This window comes from Gavia stellata, chromosome Z, assembly GCF_030936135.1.
Source record: "Gavia stellata isolate bGavSte3 chromosome Z, bGavSte3.hap2, whole genome shotgun sequence".
Lineage (NCBI taxonomy): Eukaryota > Metazoa > Chordata > Aves > Gaviiformes > Gaviidae > Gavia > Gavia stellata.
In genome coordinates this window covers 15,163,340-15,185,596 of record NC_082637.1, presented here as the reverse complement: position 1 = coordinate 15,185,596, position 22,257 = coordinate 15,163,340, and the positions used below count along the sequence as shown (strand labels likewise).

The following is a 22,257-nucleotide window of genomic DNA, read 5'->3' as shown; positions in this document are numbered from 1 at the left end:
CTGCTGTGTGGATAAATGCTACTTGTAATCTAATAATTAGCCAGCTGCTGTTTAATGTATTACTTCATATTCTATTACACATCAATAATTAAAATTTAGGTGTAACTTTATGAACTGCAAGTGACCCTGTATTTCAGTGTCTGCTTATAGGGCAAAATGTTATGCAGGTTTACAACAGCAGGATTTGGAGCATAAACAAAGTAGCACTAAAAGGTTAAAGGTAATAGTAGGAGTATTACCTGCTATTGGTAATAGCCATGATCATTTGCTGTCATGGTTCGTAGAAAGAAATTACTTCTTTCATTAGACCTTCAGTTTAAACAAGGAAAGGGAGAAGATGACCAACTTTCTGGTGCTGTCTTCCCTGTCCTTTGCCATCTGCCTCCACAACCACAGCTGAGGATTCAAGGGTTCCTAATGGTTGCAGAATTCTGCTGTTCTCTCTGAAAAACTGGATTTGAAATTGAAGATGGTGCGGTTTTCTTGTCCATGTCCCAGTTCAGCTAGCCTGAGATTAGAATTGTCAGATTAAATTAGCAGGTCCAAAAAAAGCACAATTTGTTTCTGTTAATTACAAACTGGGCTGTTTTGCACGATACGACTGCTATTTCCTATTTTTTCCTTTCCTTTCTTTCCCTCACTGTCCACTTAATTCCCAACATAGAGTACGTATTTCCTTTAGGGTAACTGGACCAATTCCAACAGTAGAGATTTTTTTTCTCTTATAGCTATGAATAATGCTACTAAATGTTATTGACAAATTCCATCAAAGGACTTTTTGGGAGGGAGAGGTTGTTCAGGAGTCCCACCCTGTCCTAGTCTGCAGATTTTAAGTTCTAACGTACAAAGTTCCCAGAATGTGAACAAAGTTGAGTGAATTTCATCCGTCACTGTGGTCCTTTGAAATAGCTTGTGTTTCGCTTTTTTGATAAAGTCAGTAGGAGGGGAAATGTTTTTCTGTGTCTACAACTCCTTATCACACATGCTAGTACACTCAGCCTTAACTAAATCTGTTCCAATGTTTGATAGCTGAGAAGAGCATCAGGAATAAGACTGCTTGCAGGTGCCTTCCCAGCACCAGCTGTCCTAGTTGCTGATTGGATCACTCACTTATCCTTCTGATTCTCTTTGATCTTTTAAAATCAGATTTTTCTGAACTAAAGTGAATGGTTTTTTTTTCTTAGAACTGAGGGTTTTTTCTTTATTTTTTAAGTTCATCCAAAAACTCCAGAAAAGTTAACTGTTTCTGGGAACAGCTCCACAAGCGTCCGTCTGCATTGGTTTATAAACGGCAGCTTTGCTGAGATCAGGCTTCTGTGTCAAATTGAAATTAGCAGTGGTCACTCTGAGCGAAAACTGGTAAGTGTTGCTTTTAATAGATTTTTTTTTTTCTTTTTGCTCAGATGTTGATCTTTTTCACTGAACTAATTACATTTCAAATTCTTTTCTCTCTAAAAGCTTTGTTCTGATCTTCTTATTAAATGATTAATGTGTTAATGACTGGCAGTTCATTTACTAAAATCAGAAAAAGTTCTGCTCATCTCCGTTGTTGCCTGTTTTCTTTTTTTTGGTTGGCTTTAAACAGTTTAGAGGAAAGTCAAATTACCCACCATGTTATTTGGTAGTTGGAGAGGGTGCATAGTGCTTTATGCTGAGCCTTTAGGTAACAGTCCTTGTGCTTTGTTCTTCCTTGTGCAAACTGCATTAACACACGCTTGTTCCAAGATGCACTGCTGCCCTGCAGACTTCCACAGTGGTTGTTTCAGATTGCCTCTTGCAGTCTGTAGTTGAATTTCTTCTTTTTTGTTTTTTTTTTTCCCCTCAGAGAACTGTTCATTTGCTTGCTGTCAGCAGTTGACATGCATGTGGCTGTAATATGGAGCTGCTAAACCTGCTTGTATGTCAGTGGTGTAGAGACAGGATAGGGAAGGATTCTCCCACTGAGCATATCAGTGGGTAATCCCCAATGAAGACCTCTGCAGCTGGAGAGAAGGTGGTATTTCTGGGTGGGGTTCAGATTTTCCAGTGTTCAGGCTTCCAGCTGCTGCCTGGCTTTGGTGCTCTGCGTCACTGACTGGAGCCGCATATTTACTCTGCTGACTGTCCGAGGAGCTTAGGATACTAATTTAGACACCAGCATCAGATACTGAGTGTAGGTGGTGGGAATATATACTCTTCTTCTGTATTGCCTAACTTACTGTGGGATGATCTGTATCACTGGGAAAGCCTAATGGCAGAACTGCATATGCAGTTGGCCTGAGCTTTACCCCTAAATTCTGTGTTTGTTCATTCAGATGGAGTATCTCTGACCAGCTTTGGTAGGCACGTGTTGAATTACCAGGTCTTAGTGCACAGAGCCTGAATTTGTAATTTGAGCACATTAACGTCAGAGGCTGCTTTTTACAATGCTTGTTTGATTTTTAGCATGAGTATTCTATTACCCACTGCATTTAGTTGCCTGTTGGGCACAGCCTTCAAAAAAGTCACTCAAGCAATAGAAGTGATGCAGCTAAGACAGAAGATAATCATTATATACGTTGCCTCTAAAATAATAGGGTAATTGTTAATGCATGCTCTGCAAGAGTGTTATTAAAATACTTCCAAAGCACTTAATGAGTGTGGAAGCTTTAAACTTTTACATTTTCTCTGTAATGACATGTGTTAAAGTAGTACCCAGAGATTAGGTACTGCAAAGAAAATCATAGATATCTTTAGAATTAACAGCAGAAGGAACTCGCTTTTAGATGTACATAACAGCTCTGACAGATGAGCTGTGTTGGATTTTTGGTGTATAGTCTGAGATACCATCACCCACAGTTGTCTGCATTTCTCTGCTTTCAACAGTTACTGCTTCTGGAGCAGTCAGCAGGGGAAACAAACACCCGAGTGTCACCCACCCCCAGCTCAGTTAGCTTAAACTGCTAAAAAAAGTAGGTTTGCACAGTTCTGTCTAGCCACAGTTACGCTGCTTGAAGCCTGGGACACACACTTGCTTGTGAACTCTGCTACCAGGTTAGTAATCTGGGGCAGTGGGGGACGGTAAGGTCTTATGCTGCCACAGCAGTTTGATTCACTGCACCTGTATCAGAGCCCACAGCTACAGATACTTTGAAATGCAGCAAACAGTTTGGTAGAAGCTTTTACAGCCTTCTTATGTTGTCTCTGATTGCTTAATAAAAAACCTCCAAGGGTTCCCTGTAACAAGCAAAAGTAGCTGTGAAATTGTTAGGGCTTTTACATGGCATTTTGAAGATGTTTTCAGAAGCTTTTCCGTCCATATAAGAGGTTGTTGGCTTTTTTATATTTTTCAAGTTGTCATTTGGCTTTAGAAATGCACAATTAGTTGCAGCTTAAAGTCACTTGGAGTCCAGTTTTTGGCAGCTGTGATACACATGTGTTATAATTAGATTCAGTAAAAAATACTCCCAGGCTTAGGGTTTCTTTAAGTGGTCATGAAACTGAAGTACTCCCTAGACTTACACCATTTTAAGAACAACTGGAGAGACTAGTCCTGTCTTAAGAGCTGTGAACAGACATCACCCGGGTAAGACCTGGGTACCGTCTTTTGAAGGAAAAAGGAAGAAGACTGCATGATAAGCATCTTGGTCAGACAGACTCTCTTTAGTGTGCTTCTGTGCATGTGTCTTAGGAAAAAGGCCTTTGTCCACCCAGTTTAATGTGCACATGCACAGTGGAAGTGCAGGTTCTGAATACCAGAGATGATATCCTGGCCTGCCTCATGTGAGCAGAAGTTTTGCCGCATATAGGAGAGGGGGACTGGACAGGACAGATGGGAAGCAGCAGCCTCTTACTCTGTGCAGAGCTCATCCCGTTGAAGGCTCATCAGTGTTATCTTTCCTTTTCATGCTTTACATCTTAAAGGTGCTACCTTCTGTCATATTTCAACTTCTGTGCTATATATGACTTTATTTTGGCAGATCTCTGAAAAATTATCCTTTGTTTAGGGTGACTGCATAGGAAATATTTTTCTCATTCATTACTTTCTTATTAGGGCATGACTGCAGCTTTTTTTTCACACTGTTAATATTCTTGGGGAAAAATACCACCTTTTTAGGTATTAACTTTCAGCATAATCTAGGAGCAAGCAACATATATGTAGCATGTCAATTTCTGTAAACTTTTAACAGCACAACGTCTCCCTGCCTGGTGGAAAATTCTCAATTTACACAGCTCAGCTGAACGCATTGCACCCGTATACCAAATACCAGTTCAGGGTGCGCTGTTCGGCTGCTGACCATTTCTGGAGGTGGAGTGGATGGAGCAGGATAGAGGAGCACACAACATTGGAAGCCCGTAAGTTTACGTAATTCTCTGATGATAAAATATTGAACTTGTGAAGCCATATATTTTAAAATTAGCCACCTAAAAAGCTAACTTCTTGATAGATGGTAAATTGTCTACTGTGCAACTTGGGGGTGGGGCAAAAACATCTTTTCCTTTTTTTTTTTTTCCTTAGCTCCTGCAAGAGGACCAGATATCTGGAGAGAGAGGAGTCCTTCTGGAAAAAGTCTAAAAATCTTCTGGAAGGTAGATAGAACACTTAAAGTTTTAAAATATTATGTAATGTAACTCTATGAAAAACTACTTCCTTACACATATATAAATAAGTGAAGTTTATAGTCAATAAATGGGACTGCTTTTCTTACCTTGTTATAGAACCATCCATTGAGACAAATATTTTTCCCCAAATGAGAATATTATTAAAGTTTTATAATTTAAACATTGCTTTGAGAAGCATTTCACATGAAGAATTAAATTTTTAATACAACCCAGCTGAAAATTAAAAACTTACGAACTTATGTGTTGATTCTCAAAGTCACATTTGAGTAATTGTCTTTTCTGCCTTGTAGTCCTATACATTCATCAGACTAGATCAGGACATTAAACTCATATTGTCCTATGTCTTTTGTTTATTCCATTTTGGTTTTAATGCACTCTTTGTCCGTTCATAGCCTTTATCCCTTTCTGAAGCCAATGGAAAAATAGTGTCTCATGAAGTGTCCTGCTACTTGCTAGAGACATCACTGGAATATAAAGAAGTCACCGAACCCTCAAACAGTACTGAGATAAAACTTGGAAAAAATGACTGTGTAATTAGTGTTGTAGCCAAAAACCATGCAGGTTCCTCTCCTCCTTCGAGGATAACAAGCGTGGAACTTCCAAGTGGTGAGTGCTCCCAGCAGAGAGCTAAACACCTTCAAAGCTTGGGGAATACCTGGGCGAGTTTGTTTATTGAAAAATAAGATGATACATGCTTTGTTTGTTTGTGTTTGGTTTATGGTTTATTTCCCCACCCAAATCTACTGGGTAGGGGAATAAAAAAATTGCTTTTAGGGTAGTGTCTCACCAGTTAATTGTGCTGGCTGCATAAAAGGAGCGTGATAGTGTGCAGTCTCTGCAGCTATTTGCACTTTTCTGGAGACCTCCCAGGAACAGCAAGGATGATACTTCAAAGCATTAGTGTTGATCTCTGACGTTTAGGGAGCTCCGTTTATTTCTGTGTGTTCTTGTTGAGACGCTGAAAAGTGTTACATGCTAAAGAGAATCAGAATAAAGTTTTGGGGTGTTGTGTGGCTTTTTAAGGAGAGAATTGTCAGTTCAATGCCTGTGAGCTCTGCAGGAGAATATTAATTGGGCTTGTTGGTAGAGTGTTGGCACTCTTGTGCTAGGAGCTGGGGTTTGAAAAGGAGGTAGGACTTTAGCTTCCCAATTAAAACACTGCCACTCTTGCTGCGGGCTTTTGTAATGGGAAATAGCTGAGCCAGATAATGATTTTCTACTCCTAACACTGAGCCTGGGGAGAAGATAATATTGCATGTGGCTATTGAGAGTCCATGCTTCCCTGCACACCAGGAGAGTGTAATCTCCCAAAGCCCAAACCTTTAACTCCCGATCTGGCTGATCCTCTGCAGGGAGGACAGATTTACACAGCGAGGCCCCTCTCTGCTTGTTTGTCCAGAGCATGTACGGTGTTGCTTCTCCTTCCCCACCCCGAGAACAGGTATCACAGTTGCTCCTCTTGCAACTCAGGTTAAGACAGTGCCATCCCTCACAGGAAGAAATGTGCTTTGACTGAGATTCGCAGTGAGAGAAATATGCATTTGTTTCTATGCAAAGGAAGACCATTGCTCTTAATGTTTCTTGGGCCTCTCCAAAATGCCAATACCTAAAAGTATATTCTCAGTCTGCTCCTTGGAGGGAAAAGTGATTGTATGGGACAGTTGAACGAATGAAAATACTCTTATAGCTCTCCTTCAGCAGTGCAAGAAAGAGACTGGGAGTCGGGGAGGTCTCTGTAATAGGTTTGTGGTGTGGGACAGCTGATGGCAGCTGGAGCTTTGCATTCATTTATAGCTTTCTCTCGGATGTCTGAGGTTCCCTTTGGTGTTACCCAACTTGTACTCGTTGAAGATTTGCTCTCAAGTTGGTATAGGAATTATCTGAGTCACTGACTGGAGTCATGAAAGATGACTCATTCACTGAACTGGATGACATTTCTGCCCAAACATCTTTTCTGGCTGCTTCCTGTGTACAGTCTGTAAGTACTTTTAATGTCCGTAAGAGAGCAGTGGCTCTGAAGCTCGAGATCTGCTGAGGTTTTGTAAAAACTAAAAACACAAACAAAGGGTACTCTGCCATAATTAACTTGTCACTGTCTCTGAAAAGTGCTCTGTAGGGAGTCGGGGCATATAATCTGGCTGTTAGGCTCCCCTACCACAGTAGTACTGTAATGGTAGGAGTTATTTCTACTAGTCTAGGTTGCAGCTATAAATACAGCAAAATGAGCAGTACTGCCCTGGGTGAATTTCTAGTCGTCTGGCTCAGGAAATAAAATTGAGTGTGGTATATTTAAGCATTTTTTAGCGAGTATGTGCTCACTGTCAGTAAAAAGTCTTTCCTGTAAATAGGAAAATTAAAGCAGTCTAATTAGACATATGCTCTCTTCCAGTATCATATAAGTATAGTTTCACTGGATGCATAGTAGTTTTTTAGGGAAAAGTTTTGAAAGACTTCTGGAATTGACTTGTCTTTTTTTAATCATGTGTGTCTTTCTTGCCATGAGCAAGCCAGAAAAGGATTGTACACTTAGCTGTATGTTAAGATTGTTTAGAAATAGTCCTCCGACATTCACAGCACGTCTGTGAGAGTGAAGTTTTTACAGCACTGCTTCTTAAAAACTGCCCTTGCCCTTCAGCCTTCCATAGTTTATGGCTTTAATAAGATGAAATAATACACTCAATAGGGAGCATAAATGAGAACACTGAAAAAGGGAAAACTGAAACCTGAGATTGTTTTTGCAGATCTGTTGTGGGGCCACAGCTGTTGTGGTGGCCTTTGGAAAACATCCCTTAGCTCTGCAGGGTCCCATCTGATGGACAGCCATGGAGGGAAGCTGCAGGAATTATAAGTCGTTCCCAGATCTGATCACTTCAAGGGCAGCTAAACCTTTGATAATCAGAAACAAGAAAAATAGACTAAAGGCAAACCTTTTTTTTTTTTTTTTCTTAATTTACCCTTGGAAGACTGGAGCCTCCATAAAGTTGACTTTTGCTGTTGATTCTTGGTGAAAAATGGTTGTCTGTGTTCGGGCGAGTGACAGCAAGACACTTTGAAGGAAACACAAAGCAAACTGTTTGATGAAATGACAGTAGGAATGTATAGCTGGAGGCTCCTGCCAAATTGGTGTCAAGTCAGATTTGAACCTGACATCTGCTGTAAATCCTTACCTTAAATAAGTGCTTTTTAAGCCAGTCATGAGCTGCAGCACTTCTCATCATAATACTTAAGGCTGGCTGAGGGATTTGCTGCAGGCTACGTCTGATCTCCAGCACTTCAGAAAGCATAGCTGAGTGCACTGCTTCAAATTTCACAGTACCGGGAGTGCGCCTCTTGTTCTTAGAAATGACTGCAGTTTATAAAACCTTTGTGCTGTGGATGGAAGGTTTTCTTCCAGCTTGGACTACAGATAAGTGTCTGCTCTCTGATGGATTTTGGTGTCCTCTTTGTTGCAGACAATGTCAAAACAGATCGGGCTGTGGCAATGGGGAATGGAATTTATATTTCTTGGAATTCTTACCCCAACATGACCTGTGGCTACATAGTAAAATGGTGTCATTCATCTGGGTCTGAACCCTGTAGTGTGGACTGGCAGAAATTTCCTTCAAATACAACAGATGCAGTGATAAAGTCTGGTAAGTCAAAAATAATTTTTTGTGAGTCTTTCTGGTTGAGAGCCTGAGCAGCGAGTGAAATGACAGCAGCACCAATGCTATAGGTTGAAGATTGTTGCATAGCTGTGTGCTTGTGTATATAAATGAACCCCTTCTTGGTACTGTGTTTATTTTAATTTCTTACACAGCCTTGACAAATCCAAATATCAGTCTTAACTATTATAGTTCTGTGTTTATTAACTGTTTTGGAATTACTTCTTCTAGCTACACCCAACAACTTCCTAACTCAGCCTAATTCATAATGGTTAATCTAGGATTTTGGGTTTTATTTGGATTCTAAACATAAACAGTGCTGCTCAGGATGGGGGAAGACTAATCTGTTGGTTTTACATGAGGCAGATTTTTTTAAGTGTGACCTCCATGTATTGGCTTGCTGTCAGCAATTGAAATTTCCTGGAACAGGGCACATTCCAGGTCTCTAGGTGCTGGTGGGCAGATCAGGGAAATGAAACTCAGCTGTGGTGGGACTAGGAGGAGCAGAAGAGGAAAGAGAAGACCCAGGAAAGATGTAGGATTTTTCTCTGCTGTCTAAAAGGGTATACAGAAGAGTTTACTTATAAAGTCTCCATTAGAGAAAACAACTTGGAGCTGTGCACATAGGAAGGTTGGGGGCGGGGGGGGGGCAATATGTTTTCCTGCCTGTAATTGCAACGTTGTGCCCATGTTGTTTTCATTTTTGCTGGCTAGAGCTTCCTTTTTCTAAGCAGACAATACTATGTCTGTCCAATGATGCACTGCTCTAGTCCTGAGCTCTTTCCCGGGATGCTTCTTGCGGCACATTGTGGGAGTTACCAGGCTGCTAGGGCTGGGCTCAAGCTGGCAAATTCACCTCTGTGCTTAGTCCTGCCAGGAGAATCTCTCAGGCTGGACCTGAACTCTTGCAAAACCCAGTTGACTTCTGTAGAGTTTCACAGTGGCATCTTGTTTAGAAAAAAATCTTGAAAGTAGTGTACACCTCTGACTCGAGGAAATCCCAGGAAGTGGTAAATTATTTGACACATTATAGTGCCAAACACCTGTGCCTCCACCAAAGAGATGTGAAGATGTGATGATGATTATCTGTGTTTTGTAGAGTCAGTTCAGGCCTGGAGTTCATTGCTAAAGTGCTCCACTACCGCTTTTGAGAGTTCTCTGAATTTCTTTTGTACTGTTGCTGTAATAAGCCTGGGTATTTCAAAATACATTTGTATTTCTGAGGAGGAGGCAGGATCTAAATGGCTGCTGTGGGAGGGAAGGAAGGGGATTGTTTCTGGTAACTTCAGTTTGCGTTTCCCCATGGAAAGAGCAATTTATGCAATTTGAGCAGCTTGTTTTGAATCCTATTTGTTTAGAACCAAAATTTCTCCAGGAGCTAGATTTGCTTACTGCTTCTAAACTGCATCTGATGGCATAGCTTTTTTAGGAATTACAAGTAGGGATAGTACTTATACCTAACACTGTGGTCTAAGACTTTGTAATTTTTTAATACGCATTTATGTGAGTCTGCATTATGTGAAATCTAGAAGTATCACTCTTCGTAAGTGAAATATTCTTACAGCAATTTTTTTCTTGCAGCTCTGTTTAAACCTGGTGTGAGATACAGCTTTTCACTATATGGCTGCAAATCCAGTGGATATCAGTTATTGAAAAACATAACTGGGTATATGAAAGAGCTGCGTAAGTGCACTTTATCATTCAGGAGCTTTATAAAGTGAATTTAGACTGCGTCTTTTTAGGTCAGTGTTGGCAGAACATTGAGACCAGAATTCCCATACCCTACTACTGAATTCTGTTCATTTTCTGTATATAGTGGTAATACATTTCTTTAGCTACTTCCAGTTCTCAGCATGCAATAACCCTGTGTTCTCCAGCTTGTGTGGTGGCACAAGGTGACACAGAAGTTTGCCCTGAAGACAGTTGTCTTCGGAGTTGAAGGCACAGGCATCATTTGAACCACAGGGATGGGATCACTTCCACAGGAGAGGAGGCAACTTTTTTTGATTTGTCAAGTCAAAGTAAACTTCTGAGCACATTTGGTACAGCTCAGCAAATAGTAAAAGTGTCTACAACATTTCTGTTTAGAAGCACTTCTTAGACCAGAACTAGATCCTAGCATACAAGCCACTTTGAGAACTGCACTTGCCTTCCCTCCCATACCAACCACGTCTGGGTAACTGTGGTTTGGTCAGGGCTGAGTTTTGCTTGCCTGGAGATGCATTGGTGTCTGAATGCTTTCTGTTCACAGGAATCTGAACATGGTTTTACCTTTTAACATCACAACTGTATTGTATTGTAACTACAGAACCCATTTCACTTTTAAGTTTAATGTGTTTTCTGCTAAAATAGTTTGCTTGGAAAACTGAGCTGCTGACATAATCTGAGCCCTTGGAAATGCCATTGCTTATTTCATTGCTAAGGTTGAAGGTGAGGTTAAGGCAATTTTACCAGAAACTCAGCTTTCAGTCATTTTTATCTCTGTAAAAATCCTGAACAGTTTCCCAGAAGGTTTCTCCATACGTATTCTCAACAGATTGGAAGCTTTCAAGGTAAAAGGATGAAGACTTTATGGGACAAAAAATGCATCGAACATGCAGAAGAAATTTACTAGCAACTGAGAAATGTATTCACTTTGCACAAGAGCAAGTCTTTTCACATGTTCTTGAGAATGAGGAAAAAGTATTCAGGAAGAAGTTGAAAATGCTAGCCCTGAAATAAAACTGATGTAACGCTTACATGGATTCAGCATTTAATGATAAGGTGGTTTCTTACTAGCTTTTTCCTTCGTAATTCTCCCTACAGCTCCAAAACGTGCACCAAATTTTACTGTAGAAGAAACTTCTTCAGATTCTATATTGGTTAAATGGGAAGACATTCCTGTTGAAGATTGTCAGGGGTTTTTAGAAGGATATCGGCTTTCCTTTGCAAAAGGTGAAAAAGATGCTTTAAAGCCTAGACTTTCAGAATCAGGTAAATGAACTCTATAGATTGCAACTTCCTTGCTCAAGCTTTTTTCTTTTTTTTAATAATTTAATTTCACTTTAAAAAAAGATGCTTTAATCATAATTCAGTTGTATTACTCACTGGCATAACTGGCCGCTGATATGTGACAAAAGCATTTGAAATAATCAGCTCCTTGTGTGGTCAGCACAGTTGTTTTTTAATATAAGGCAAAAGTCGGAGAAAACCCTGGCTCACTGAGGCCATAAAGCTATTCAGTGACTAAGTGGCAATGTGACACACTGCCCTGTGTACAGATACCCTGGGTAGATGAGACATGGGAGCGGTTATGTGGTTATATTTAATTGGGTATATTCTTCCAGCACCCATCTTGTAAGGACATCTCTGTACAGAACTGAAGCATGACTCAAATTAACGTAAGAGGACAAGCAGGAGTGTAAGAAACTGAAGTCAATCTGCAGCAACACCACACTCCTGTGCTGTTTGGTGCTGTGTAAGCAAGCAGCAGTGCTAGGATTCTTTATTTCAGTTTTCCATTGCACAGACTGCTCTTCAGGTTTTGTACGCTGACTTCAAGAAAGTCTTGCTAAAGTTGAGGCTGTCTTTGTGAATCCTTTCTTACAAGGTTATGCTTTTCTTACTGCTTCCAAACAAACAGGGAATCCAGAACTTAAAGTTAAGAATATCACTGACTTAACAAAGAAGTCTTTGAAAATACTTGATCTTCAAGGCAAAACAAGTTACCAACTGGACCTACAAGCCTACACTGCTGGTGGGTTGAGCCCTCCAAACAGCCTCTATGTGGTGACAAAGGAGGACTGTAAGTTGAATATCCCTGTTCATTAATAGTCTTCAGCACAGGGCCTGTGCAATGTATATAAAGCTGAGCTTATTTTGGTTTTCTTCTGGTCCCTTTAGGTAGCTTGGGCCTACAGTCTAATTTTTAATTTATTGAGTTGGTTATTTTTAAATACAAAAATTGGTACAGTTCAGGGTGAGGAAAATCCTTTCCTATTACAGCTACCTTGTAGTTCATGGTAATGTATGCAAGAAAAATAACTTCTAAACTACTTCTAAATATGGTGGAGTCTGAGTCTTCTCAAGCAGCTAGTTGTTTTTGTCAAGTTTCCCATGATGAGTATCTGCTAATACATGGTGGGAAGAAAGATGTTGTGGAAATATTTACCAGTTTCAGAATTGTAAACAGATGCGTCTCTGCTTTGAATTCAGTTTTATCGATCCCCTGACAGAAACAAACCCAGAAAGACAGTTAGGAAAAAAGAGATTGACTTTGGGGAATGAAGAAAAAAAAAAAAGGAAGTATTTAATATGAAAGACTAAACACTAGGGTGCAACTAAAATACACGAGAAATCAAACTTGAGGCACTTAACATCAGTGGAGGAAGGCAACACGAATGTATTGGACCTAAACCCTGGGGATTAGAAGCACTGCAAATCATATAAAAGGCAGTGCAGTTTGTGCAGTGAGTTGTTGGCCTGTGAGAGCCATTACCAGAGATTTGGCCATTTCACATAAGCTGAAAGTGCAATTCCAGTGTTTACTGAGGACAGAAATTACAGTGGCAATCAGTCTTGCATTGCGTATGAAGCCCTTCGCAATTAAGCAATCAGAGAGAAGTATCTGCTGATTCCTGTAGTTATCACGGCATCAGTTCTGATTATGGATGGACTTTTGCCCTTCCAGCAAAGGGCAAGTGTATGGTGTACATAAACTTCACTGTCACTGTTTGCAGACCACTGCTAGATGAGTTTGGTGAAACAGTCTGTATTCTATGGGAATATCAGAAAAGGCATAAAACTTGCTGGTAACTTCAGAGATATATTTACTGTCTTTTCTTTTTTCATCCCCCAGCTGTAGGATTAATCATTGCAATTCTCATCCCCGTGGCAGTGGTTGTGCTGCTTGGAGTGGTGGCCAGCATCTTCTGCTACCGAAAGAGGGAATGGTAAATGCATTCAGTTCTGATCTTTTCCTGGATGTGTTTGCTTCAGTGCTAGAGTTTTCCACCACTTTAGTTACTCTTTGTTTTCTTCAAGGACCCAAAGATGTCAGTGGGCTTTGTTTAAAGGTGGGTGGCAAAAACACATTGTAGAAGGTCAAGGAGAAATTGAGCTGGAGAGAGGTCAGGGTCAGGAATTCAAAAAGGTTTTGCAGGAGCCTGTCTCCCAGTAAGCACCACTTACAAATAGTTCCCAAGTGGAAATAAGCTGGCGACATACTGTAATTTGTGAGCCATCCACAAACACTCAGGTAGACATCCTGTCTTCAGCTTTTCATACGTGGCATATCAAGTTCCCCAGTTTAAAAATTAAAAAAAAAAAAAAAAGGTTTGCTGTTTTTTCCATTAAATACTCAGTGAAAGTGTAACACACTAAATCTTTGTGCCAGATGTCTTCAGTATTCTGAATTAAAGGGAAATGTCCTGACTCCTTTTGTGTATTTGCCGTCTGTTTCAGGGCTTGGTAACTTTTAAAAGTTTGTTCTTTCCTCTTTAAAGGATTAAAGAAACGTTTTATCCAGAGATCCCGAATCCTGAGAACAGTAAGGCACTGCAGTTTCAGAAGAACATCTGTGAGGTAACCCTCATTTTAAATCTAGTATTTTAAACTTCTAAAAGGTATTGCAAATAAAGAATTCTTCCACAAACTTTGAGTCTTCTGCTCCAGCTGTAGAACAAAACCTCTGTGGCAGGATGGAACAGGACAAGTTTCTGAGTAACTTCTGCCAGGTGCTATCTAGAGCTTTCTTGTTAATGTAGTTACTTGCAAAGTTTGAACTAGGAAAGGACTGCTGCATTTCTCTCCCCCTGCACTAATGGGAAGTGTCAATACATGATAACAATGGGGGAGTAATGTACCCATCTTTGTCATAGTGTTAGGAGAAGCAGAAAGTGTGGAGACGTGTACATGCCATATCCCCAACCTCCTGGTAGACATAGTAGCTGGAACTGGGTGTAATATTTAAATAACCTTCTGGAATGAGTTAGACAAAGATGAGATTTGGGGAAGGAGTTCTCAAACACTTTCTGCAAGATCTGGAGTCTCTTTAAGTTGGCTAAAATACTTTTAACACTAACAGGAATGTATGATGAGCCAGAAAATGAGAACTAAGTAACTTTTTTTTATATTGTACTAATGGTAGTAGGATGAGTGCAAACCACAAGCTAAGATACCAATTTAATTTGGGCAAGTTGTTGCTTTCAGGATTTCCAGGTCTTTGGCTTAGTCTCTCCCCCTTCTCCTTTTTCTCACTTCAGGGCAGTAAAACACTTAAAACACTGGAAATGAACCCCTGCACCCCCAATAGTGTTGAAGTGGTGGAAACACGGTCTGCAGCTCCCAAGATTGAAGACACAGAGATGATGTCCCCGGCAGCAGACACCACTGTGCCTGAGGATGGCTCTGACTCAGAAACGGAGAACCATGTGGTTGTGTCCTACTGCCCCCCTATCATTGAAGAGGAGATCTCAAATCCCCCTATGGATGAACCTGTGGGGTCATCTCAGGTGGTTTACATTGACATCCAGTCAATGTATCAGCCTCAAATTAAACCAGAGGAGGAGCCAGAAATAGACTTAGTGACTACAGCAGGCTATAAGCCGCAAATGCAGCTGCCTATCAGTGCTCTGAAAATAGAGAGTCGCTCACCTACAGAGGAAGAATTGGATAAAACTGCAGGTTACAGACCTCAAGCAAACACAAATGCCTGGAACATGGACACTCCAGACTCTCCTGGATCAGTTGAAAGCAACAATGAAAATGCATCTTTTGGGAGCCCATGCTCCATTAATTCCCGACAGTTTCTGCTTCCCCCCAAAGATGATGAAGACTCTCCCAAACCCAGTAACACAGGGTGGTCCTTCACACACTTTTTCCAGAACAAACCAAGTGATTAACAGTGAGTCCTTGTTGCACCTGAACCTGCCTTCTAGATAAGCTCTTATTCCTGATGTTGTAAAGAAAGGAGGAGGAAAAGTGCAAAAGGCATGAATTATTCTTGGAGAGAGTCAGCAGAGGTTCTAGTGAGCTGAATGCTATGTTTAAGTTAGCGAAAGTGTTAATGTTCCATTTTAATAGAGGCAGAGCAGCCAAAGTTATAGCAATTTAGTTATTACTCTAGTAAAATATATTGGATATAAGGGGTATTGAGTTTAGAGCTCCTGATAATCATAGCCCAAGAACTCTGCCTACCTTCACATAGTGCTCCAAGATTAATATGGTCTCGTGCAACTTATAACTTGGAAAGATTGCTTTGCTTTGTTGTAGTTGTTCTCAACTGTGCATACTCAAATGACGCAGGCCCAACAGGTTTCCTTATGAAGGTTTCATTTATCACAAACCTCAGCCTAACACATGGAAACAATGTGGTTGAAAACTGTTGAGATCTTTTAAGTAGTTATAAACCAAGAACAAATGAGAGTGCTTTTTTTTTTTTTTCTTCTCCCATACAGAAGGGTGTTGTCACTGTTTAACACTTCTGAAGCAATGGCCATTCAAATCTGCTGCTTTTTAACTAGACACTAGTTTCTGTACCTACTGTACAATGTTTATTCAATGTTTGACTCAGGGGTACAAACTTGGGGAAAAAAGTGTAACACTGATTTAAACCTCAACAAGAACTGCATAAAGTTTAAAACATTTTTTTTAAAAGAACTTAGAATGCTTTATATTTTTTCTATCCTTTGGTTAAGGAGTTAATCTTTCCTAATACATTGCACTAATGCATTTTGTATTTCATAGCTTCAGCTCCAGATCTCCTGCTTCAAAGTGGTACAGTACTCCATTCACCCCCAGTGTTCAGCAGTCTTTGCACTATACAGTAATGTAAGCCATGGGGAAATCTCTGTCTACTAACATTAGTTGTCCAAGCAGTTTGGCACGTGAAATTAGAGGTAGTAGTACTAGCTCCTTGAGAACAAATTGCTCTTTGGATGGTCTTCATTGTATTAGCTTTGCCACCTGCTGCCTGGCTGTTCTCCAGTGTCTACCTAACAGGACCTTCTCTACAAATCCTACCTGGGATTACAAGGTGGGATTTCTCTAGTGGCAGGGAGAAACCAAGGTTTTAGTGCCACTAATTCTACCTCTCCTTTACCAAACATGTGATGCAAAAAAAGCTTAAATGATGTACATTTGTGTGCTTAAAGGAGTGTTCAGAACAATCAACTTTAAAAATCCTTGTTTTCACATATGCATCTCTAGGCGGCTGTAGTTGTAACATTTCACTGTGTAAACTTCAGACTCTGGCACACATGGATTTCACTAGCTTACAGGAGAAAGTGTTTTCTACCTTAACCTCTTCCTTATTGTAAAACACAGTGGTGAGAGGTCAAATGTTAAAAAACTTGATCAAAAAAGGTCTCCATTAAGTCCTAATCAAATGGGTTTTTTAGACTTCAATTTCCTTAGCTACTTTGTGGTTTTTTGAATAAATAAGATGGGGGAATGGTTTTCTAAACACGATCCCAAAACAGATAAGGAGGCTGTATTGGCTAAGCTGCTAGTAGTAAAGGTGTGAGAGCTGGAGGATGGCTAGCCTGTCAGACATTTGGTCTCCAAACCACATGGTCTGGCCATCAAAATAAAACTAAGTGTCAGGTAAACCTAGTCACAGCAACAGATGGTGCAGTTTCAGATGTTGGTATGTCTCTGCCATTTCCATAGAGTGAAAATACATAGGGATTTCAAAACTGCCAAAACGGCAAAACACTAAATAGCATCCAAATCATCATCAGTAACAACTGTCTGTGTGTGCCTCCTGGAAGAGTGAAACGTGAAGCCAGTAAAAAAAGGATCTGTCTGCAGAGCTGACAGAGTGCAAGGTGTGTCTGAAAGAAGAGAAAGTGCAGATAGGATTCTGCTTTTGAGGTTGAAACTTGGAATTAGCAGAGCTGCGAGTGAAAAGACAGACAGGCAGTGCAAAGAGCTGGTGCTCATCTGTCACCAGACATCACCACAAGAGACAGTTTCATGCCTGATCTATTACTGCCTATTACTCAGAACACTAAACTAATACATAAAAGGAAGCAGTTCTGCCCTTCGTGCTTGATAGCTGGGAGGTGGCTATGTCCTAATAGTAACAACTCTTTCTCACAGTATCTCTTCTAGAGCAGATTTCTTTTCACTAGTGTAGATTTGGCTTAATGTGTTTATCTCCTAAGATGAATTTTAGATTGTGCTGCCATATGCTTTTAATTGAAAGCAGAAGGTGTCAAGGTCAGAGTGTATGGGTAGTGGTTCGGGTTTTCTATGGGGCAGTTTCTCAATGCAGAGGAGCAGTCAGTATTGCATGGCGATCCAAACAAAAAAACCCCTCTGTAGCGGAACAGCTGATCATAAAGAATAACTCTGCTTTCATAAGGCTGTTTATTGCAAGAATCAAAACCAAACTGAAGTTTGAGAGTACTAGCAATTTTTAATTTGGAAGACAGGAAGCTGGGGCAGCTGCAGAGAATACACAGAACTCACAGGGAGCAGCCTAACACCCTTCACAGTGCTCCCACGGTGAATCACTTAAACACAAGCATCACATACTCAGGTTTTCCTTTGTGCTGCTCTTCCTATTCAGTAAAGGCAAGAGCATTTTAAATTGCTTCATTTCTTAGTGATTAGGTAGGGGAAAGGTCCACAAATACAGGGTCTGCCTTGATGTTATCAAAGCACTCTCATCTGATTATCTGTCACTTTTTTTTTTTTTAAACTGACTATGTATTTTATTTGACTGGTGTTCTGACTTCCAGGATGTAGGGCAGAAGAATCCTGTTAATAGCAATGGCTTACCATATGCATCACCTTCTGTCAGTAGCAGAAGAGTGAGGCAAACGGGGGAGAGACAGAGGCTCGTGCAGCATATGTAGCATCATTTACTGTTGCTTAATGATTATGAACCAGTAAGCAGTTTTCATTCCAGCACTTGAAAGCTTAGCTGCTTCTCCTCTGTGGTTTCCTTTGAGCTTGTTCAGGGCTGCTGGTAAGGACTCCTTTCAAATGCCTATCTTAAACCTTCAGCAGTGAATCCAGATGCCAGATGGGTAGTGAAAAGGTGTGTGCTAATTTAGTGGCCATGTGAAGACACCCCTAGGTGTATGGAGCAGTGAGAATGAGTGACAAGGACTGTCAGGGAACGGACTTGCTTTTTGAGCCGAAGTGCCCTGTTAAACCAGTGAAGCGTCTTTAGGAATGTCTTCTTACCAAATTCACTTTCAAAGCACGGTGCTGTTTAGCTTCTAAATGCACTGATAACGATTGTAAGACTAAAACTTTGAGCTTCAGAGGGGATCAGACTCCTTGTATTAGTGCTTTCGGGCTTCCTGGTGAGCCTCTTCAGTCAAATTGTTTCTGAAAAATGTCATAGGAAACTTAAAGTACTGCATTTCCTAACCATCATTTTCTGAAAGATCTTATTTCTTTATTGAACCTCTATTTTGTTTTAGTTCTTTTGGCTTTTTGCTTTTTTCTAGAAGAATAGAAAGTTCAGCTTTTTTAAAAAACAACAAAAAAGTAACTTCCAGAAGGGATATGACCAGAAGGGATTGTGTCCAAAACACTGTTACTCCTAACTCAGTGCTTCAATCCTTCAGCTGGATTAGTGTTCAGAGGTGTAGGGTGTTAATGCCAAGCAATTTCTTTCTGAAGCAAATCATCAGTGCTGCTGCTTTTTATTTTTGAGCCATGCCTGTCGTATGTGACAATTTGGGGATTGTAATGGGTTTTTGTACTGTTCACTGTATGCGTGGAACATCAGTCACATTTGATGTAACATCGTGCACTGTCCTATTTGATGCATTCATTATTTTTGTTGTTCTGACATGCAGGGGGATCTGGGATCTTGGTTTTGTGTGTTAAATATTGGGATGGTAGACCTGCATGTAATATACCTCACAGAACTACTAGTTAATAATCAACAAGATAGTAAGCTAATATTACAGGCAGGCAGTGAATTACCTCCCCTGCTATGCAGTGGCTGCATAGGCAGACTTAGGACCCAATGACTGACATTTGCTGTGGTAGCTGTCTTTATTACCTGTAGTTGCTGCTTTCATGGTTAAACCATTTCCAAAGGGAACCAGTAGCCGTGTTGTCAGTCACGGCACAATTGGCAAATGCAACATGTTTCTTTGTCTTTGGTTTATGTGTGGGACCAGAGCTTTCCTCTGCTGGGAACATGGCAGCAGTAAGCTCCTGCTGACCTCGAGTTTTAGGCTGCTCTGAAGAGGCACGTTCAAGCTGCCTTTTTTTTTTTTCTTTTTTCTTTTTTTGATGTGTTCAGCTGGGTAAAGCTTAGGGCTGTGGTTTTTCCTGTGATCTTGTCCTCCAGGACACTCGGTTGAACACGAATAGTAGCAAAAATGAAGGTAATTGGACGCATTGGGGGGAGAAGGCGTTTAGACATCAGTCTGAAAAGGCAGGGAGAAATTGTTTGCTCTATTTTTAGACAAATACTGCTTTGTAAATAGAATATTTGTATACCTAAAGTAGATAGAAATATAGTAAAACAATTTGAAATACATAGAAAAAATGTAACATTTTAAGAATCAGGTTGCTAACAAGGCTCTGTGTACCATCAATTTATGAAGAGCTTCCCATGTAGAGAGCATCTTCTCTTCCACCACAGACTTTGATGGAGACTTCAGTGCAAATGGCATTAATATTTTTAACACTAAGAAAAGTCCTATCCCTTTATGCACATATGTGCTTACATCATTATGTACCTAAGCACATATTGCAGAGGAAGTTGGCTTGCAATTCCCAAAGCTTTTTTTTTGGAGCCCCGTACTTGAATATATGCCTTCTGAGATGCAGTTTTGTCTAGAGGAGACAGCTGCCATCTGTGTTCCTCCCAACTCACTGCACAGAGTTTGTGCTGCTGTGCACTAAGTGGTGCCCTGTGTGGGTGATGCTCAGAGATGCTGATTCGTTGTTGGCATTTTCTTTGCCTTTTCCTTAGCAAGCCTGGAAACACAGTCCCAGACCCCCAAATGCCAGACACGGATTCAGAAATGTTGGAGTGTTTAAAAATTACTTTCCTCACGTTTAGGCCTGTCTTAAATTTTTAAGTATGTCCTTAGAAGCTGGAAAACAGTGTCTTCCATAACAATTTTCTTTCCTCTCCTCCCCCGTTTATATAATTCTGGATTTTCCGCTGTGTTTCTAAGATAGCCAGTGTTTGTTTCCTTTTTGCATGTTTTGCAAACAAACCTCAGATGATATTGGCAGGGGTTTCTGTAACTTTACAAGTTGTCCCAGAGTGCATGACAATACTTTTTCCCCAGAAAAAAAAAAAAATCTATTAATTCCTTCTGCTTTTACAACAAAAAAGTCTCCAGAAAACTTCAGTATTTTGGAGGGCAGGGGCTCAGCATCCCCATGCAGGTGAGCTGGTCTAATGGCAGGATTATAGGGTTAATCCCTCTCCAGTCTTACCCTCTCCTTCTGCTAGTGCTCCCCGGGTGACTTTGTGGTGCAGCAGAGCAGATGGCATCCTTATTTTTTAATGTGATACCCAAGAGAATCTCTGGGTAGGTTTTTGGATGGTCCAAAATCTGCACTTTGACTGTTGTTACATGAAAGCAAGCTCCAGTGGAAGTGTATGCACAACTTCCATGAGAAGGTTCAATACCTTCGCATCTCATGTGGTCTCACGTTGTGCAAAATGTAGTAAGAAAGACTTACCCAGGGACAAAGGAAAAAATGAAACTTTCTCATTTCCGTTATTTGGGCTGAGAAAATTCAGAAAAGAAACAGCTCAAGCAGGGCAAAGTAAAATAGAAACTGGTAAGGTCTCACACTTTTTAATAGTAATACAATAAAAAAAGAATCCTTGAACATCATGTTGTCAATGTTTCCTTAATGGGATTCAAGAGTGGCTTAGAATGAACAACACTTTATACTTCATAGCATGTCTGAAAAGTTTGTAAAGCAGGGGATAGCAAAAAAAAGAAGATAACTGAATCGACTCATGTCTGAAATCCTACCCGAAGGTAACAGTAATTTGAACTTTGATCCTGTCGTGGCGCACAGAACGGCAGAGCTTCTGGAGTCATACAGGTCACCTGGAAAAAAAACACAACATTGTACTATAATGCTGTAACTTTTAAAATATATACTGTGAACAGGTTCAATTTTTTTAGCTCTTTTTATACCATATTTTTTACAGCGTAAATAATTTGTTTAGAGATGTTTTTATGTTCTGTTTTTACAAAGATTTTAATGGACTTTTGTTTAATACTAGTGAAAGTATTGTTTGCCAGTTTGAAATAGTAATCTATAGAAACTCTGAGAATAAATCAATAAATCGAGCTGACAAAACAGTCTTCCTAACACACTAAATCTAATCATTCATTTAACATACTTCTGTTGCTGAATCATACTGAAGATTTCCAGCTTCCAAATCTGCTATTGAAAATACATTTCTTTCACAATTTAAGCAAAATTATCACAAGGCACTTTAGTGAAGTTGTAGCATACCACGTAAAATACTGATTCAACGAAGTGTATCAACGTGAAAATTCATTAGCTAAGCATTTAAACAAATGCATGCTTGAAAAAGGAAGCGTGGGATCATGTTGGGGAAATGATATTCCTATGTGGCAGATGACATTTAAGACTAACCTAACACTAAGATACCAACTTTGCATATGTTTTAAACCTAGTTTGCTTGGCTGTTGTAACTGCTGTTGTATTGCTTGGGTGTCTAAAAATACGCATGTATTTAACACTTTTACCATAGTACTGCCATGGAATTTAATAAATATATTTTCTTACACTCTTACATGTTTTGATATTCCTTGCTTGCATGTTTAAGTAAGAGTTAAATGCTGTTCATGCTCCAGTACAAACAGTTATTTTAATTTTGTGCCAGAGTAAATAACCACAGGATCTGGCAAGCACAGCCTTGGCTTCTTGATCGGCAGAGCGGGTAGTAACGCGGGTATTCTCTGAGCAGCTTCTCCTAAGCACAGCATGCCGTTGTGTGTACATACATGGTTCACTGAAGCCCTCCCGGTTTCTGCCGTGCAATGTGATGATAGGAAGAAGGCTCGTTGAC

The 22,257-nt window shown here is 40.2% G+C and overlaps 1 protein-coding gene across 1 annotated transcript in view; it reads left to right on the top strand.

Annotated features, from left to right (window-relative positions):
* LIFR (LIF receptor subunit alpha) overlaps positions 1 to 22,063 on the top strand; it is a 53,853-nt gene extending 31,790 nt beyond the window's left edge. Inside the window, exons 10-20 of the mRNA XM_059834432.1 lie at positions 1,214 to 1,359; positions 4,149 to 4,314; positions 4,478 to 4,548; positions 4,974 to 5,187; positions 8,034 to 8,213; positions 9,807 to 9,908; positions 11,031 to 11,198; positions 11,848 to 12,009; positions 13,063 to 13,156; positions 13,709 to 13,787; positions 14,468 to 22,063. Coding sequence (XP_059690415.1) covers positions 1,214 to 1,359; positions 4,149 to 4,314; positions 4,478 to 4,548; positions 4,974 to 5,187; positions 8,034 to 8,213; positions 9,807 to 9,908; positions 11,031 to 11,198; positions 11,848 to 12,009; positions 13,063 to 13,156; positions 13,709 to 13,787; positions 14,468 to 15,106 — 2,021 coding nt within the window. The 3' untranslated portion in view covers positions 15,107 to 22,063. The remainder of the gene's footprint in view (positions 1 to 1,213; positions 1,360 to 4,148; positions 4,315 to 4,477; positions 4,549 to 4,973; positions 5,188 to 8,033; positions 8,214 to 9,806; positions 9,909 to 11,030; positions 11,199 to 11,847; positions 12,010 to 13,062; positions 13,157 to 13,708; positions 13,788 to 14,467) is intronic.
* The last annotated feature ends 194 nt before the right edge of the window (positions 22,064 to 22,257 follow it).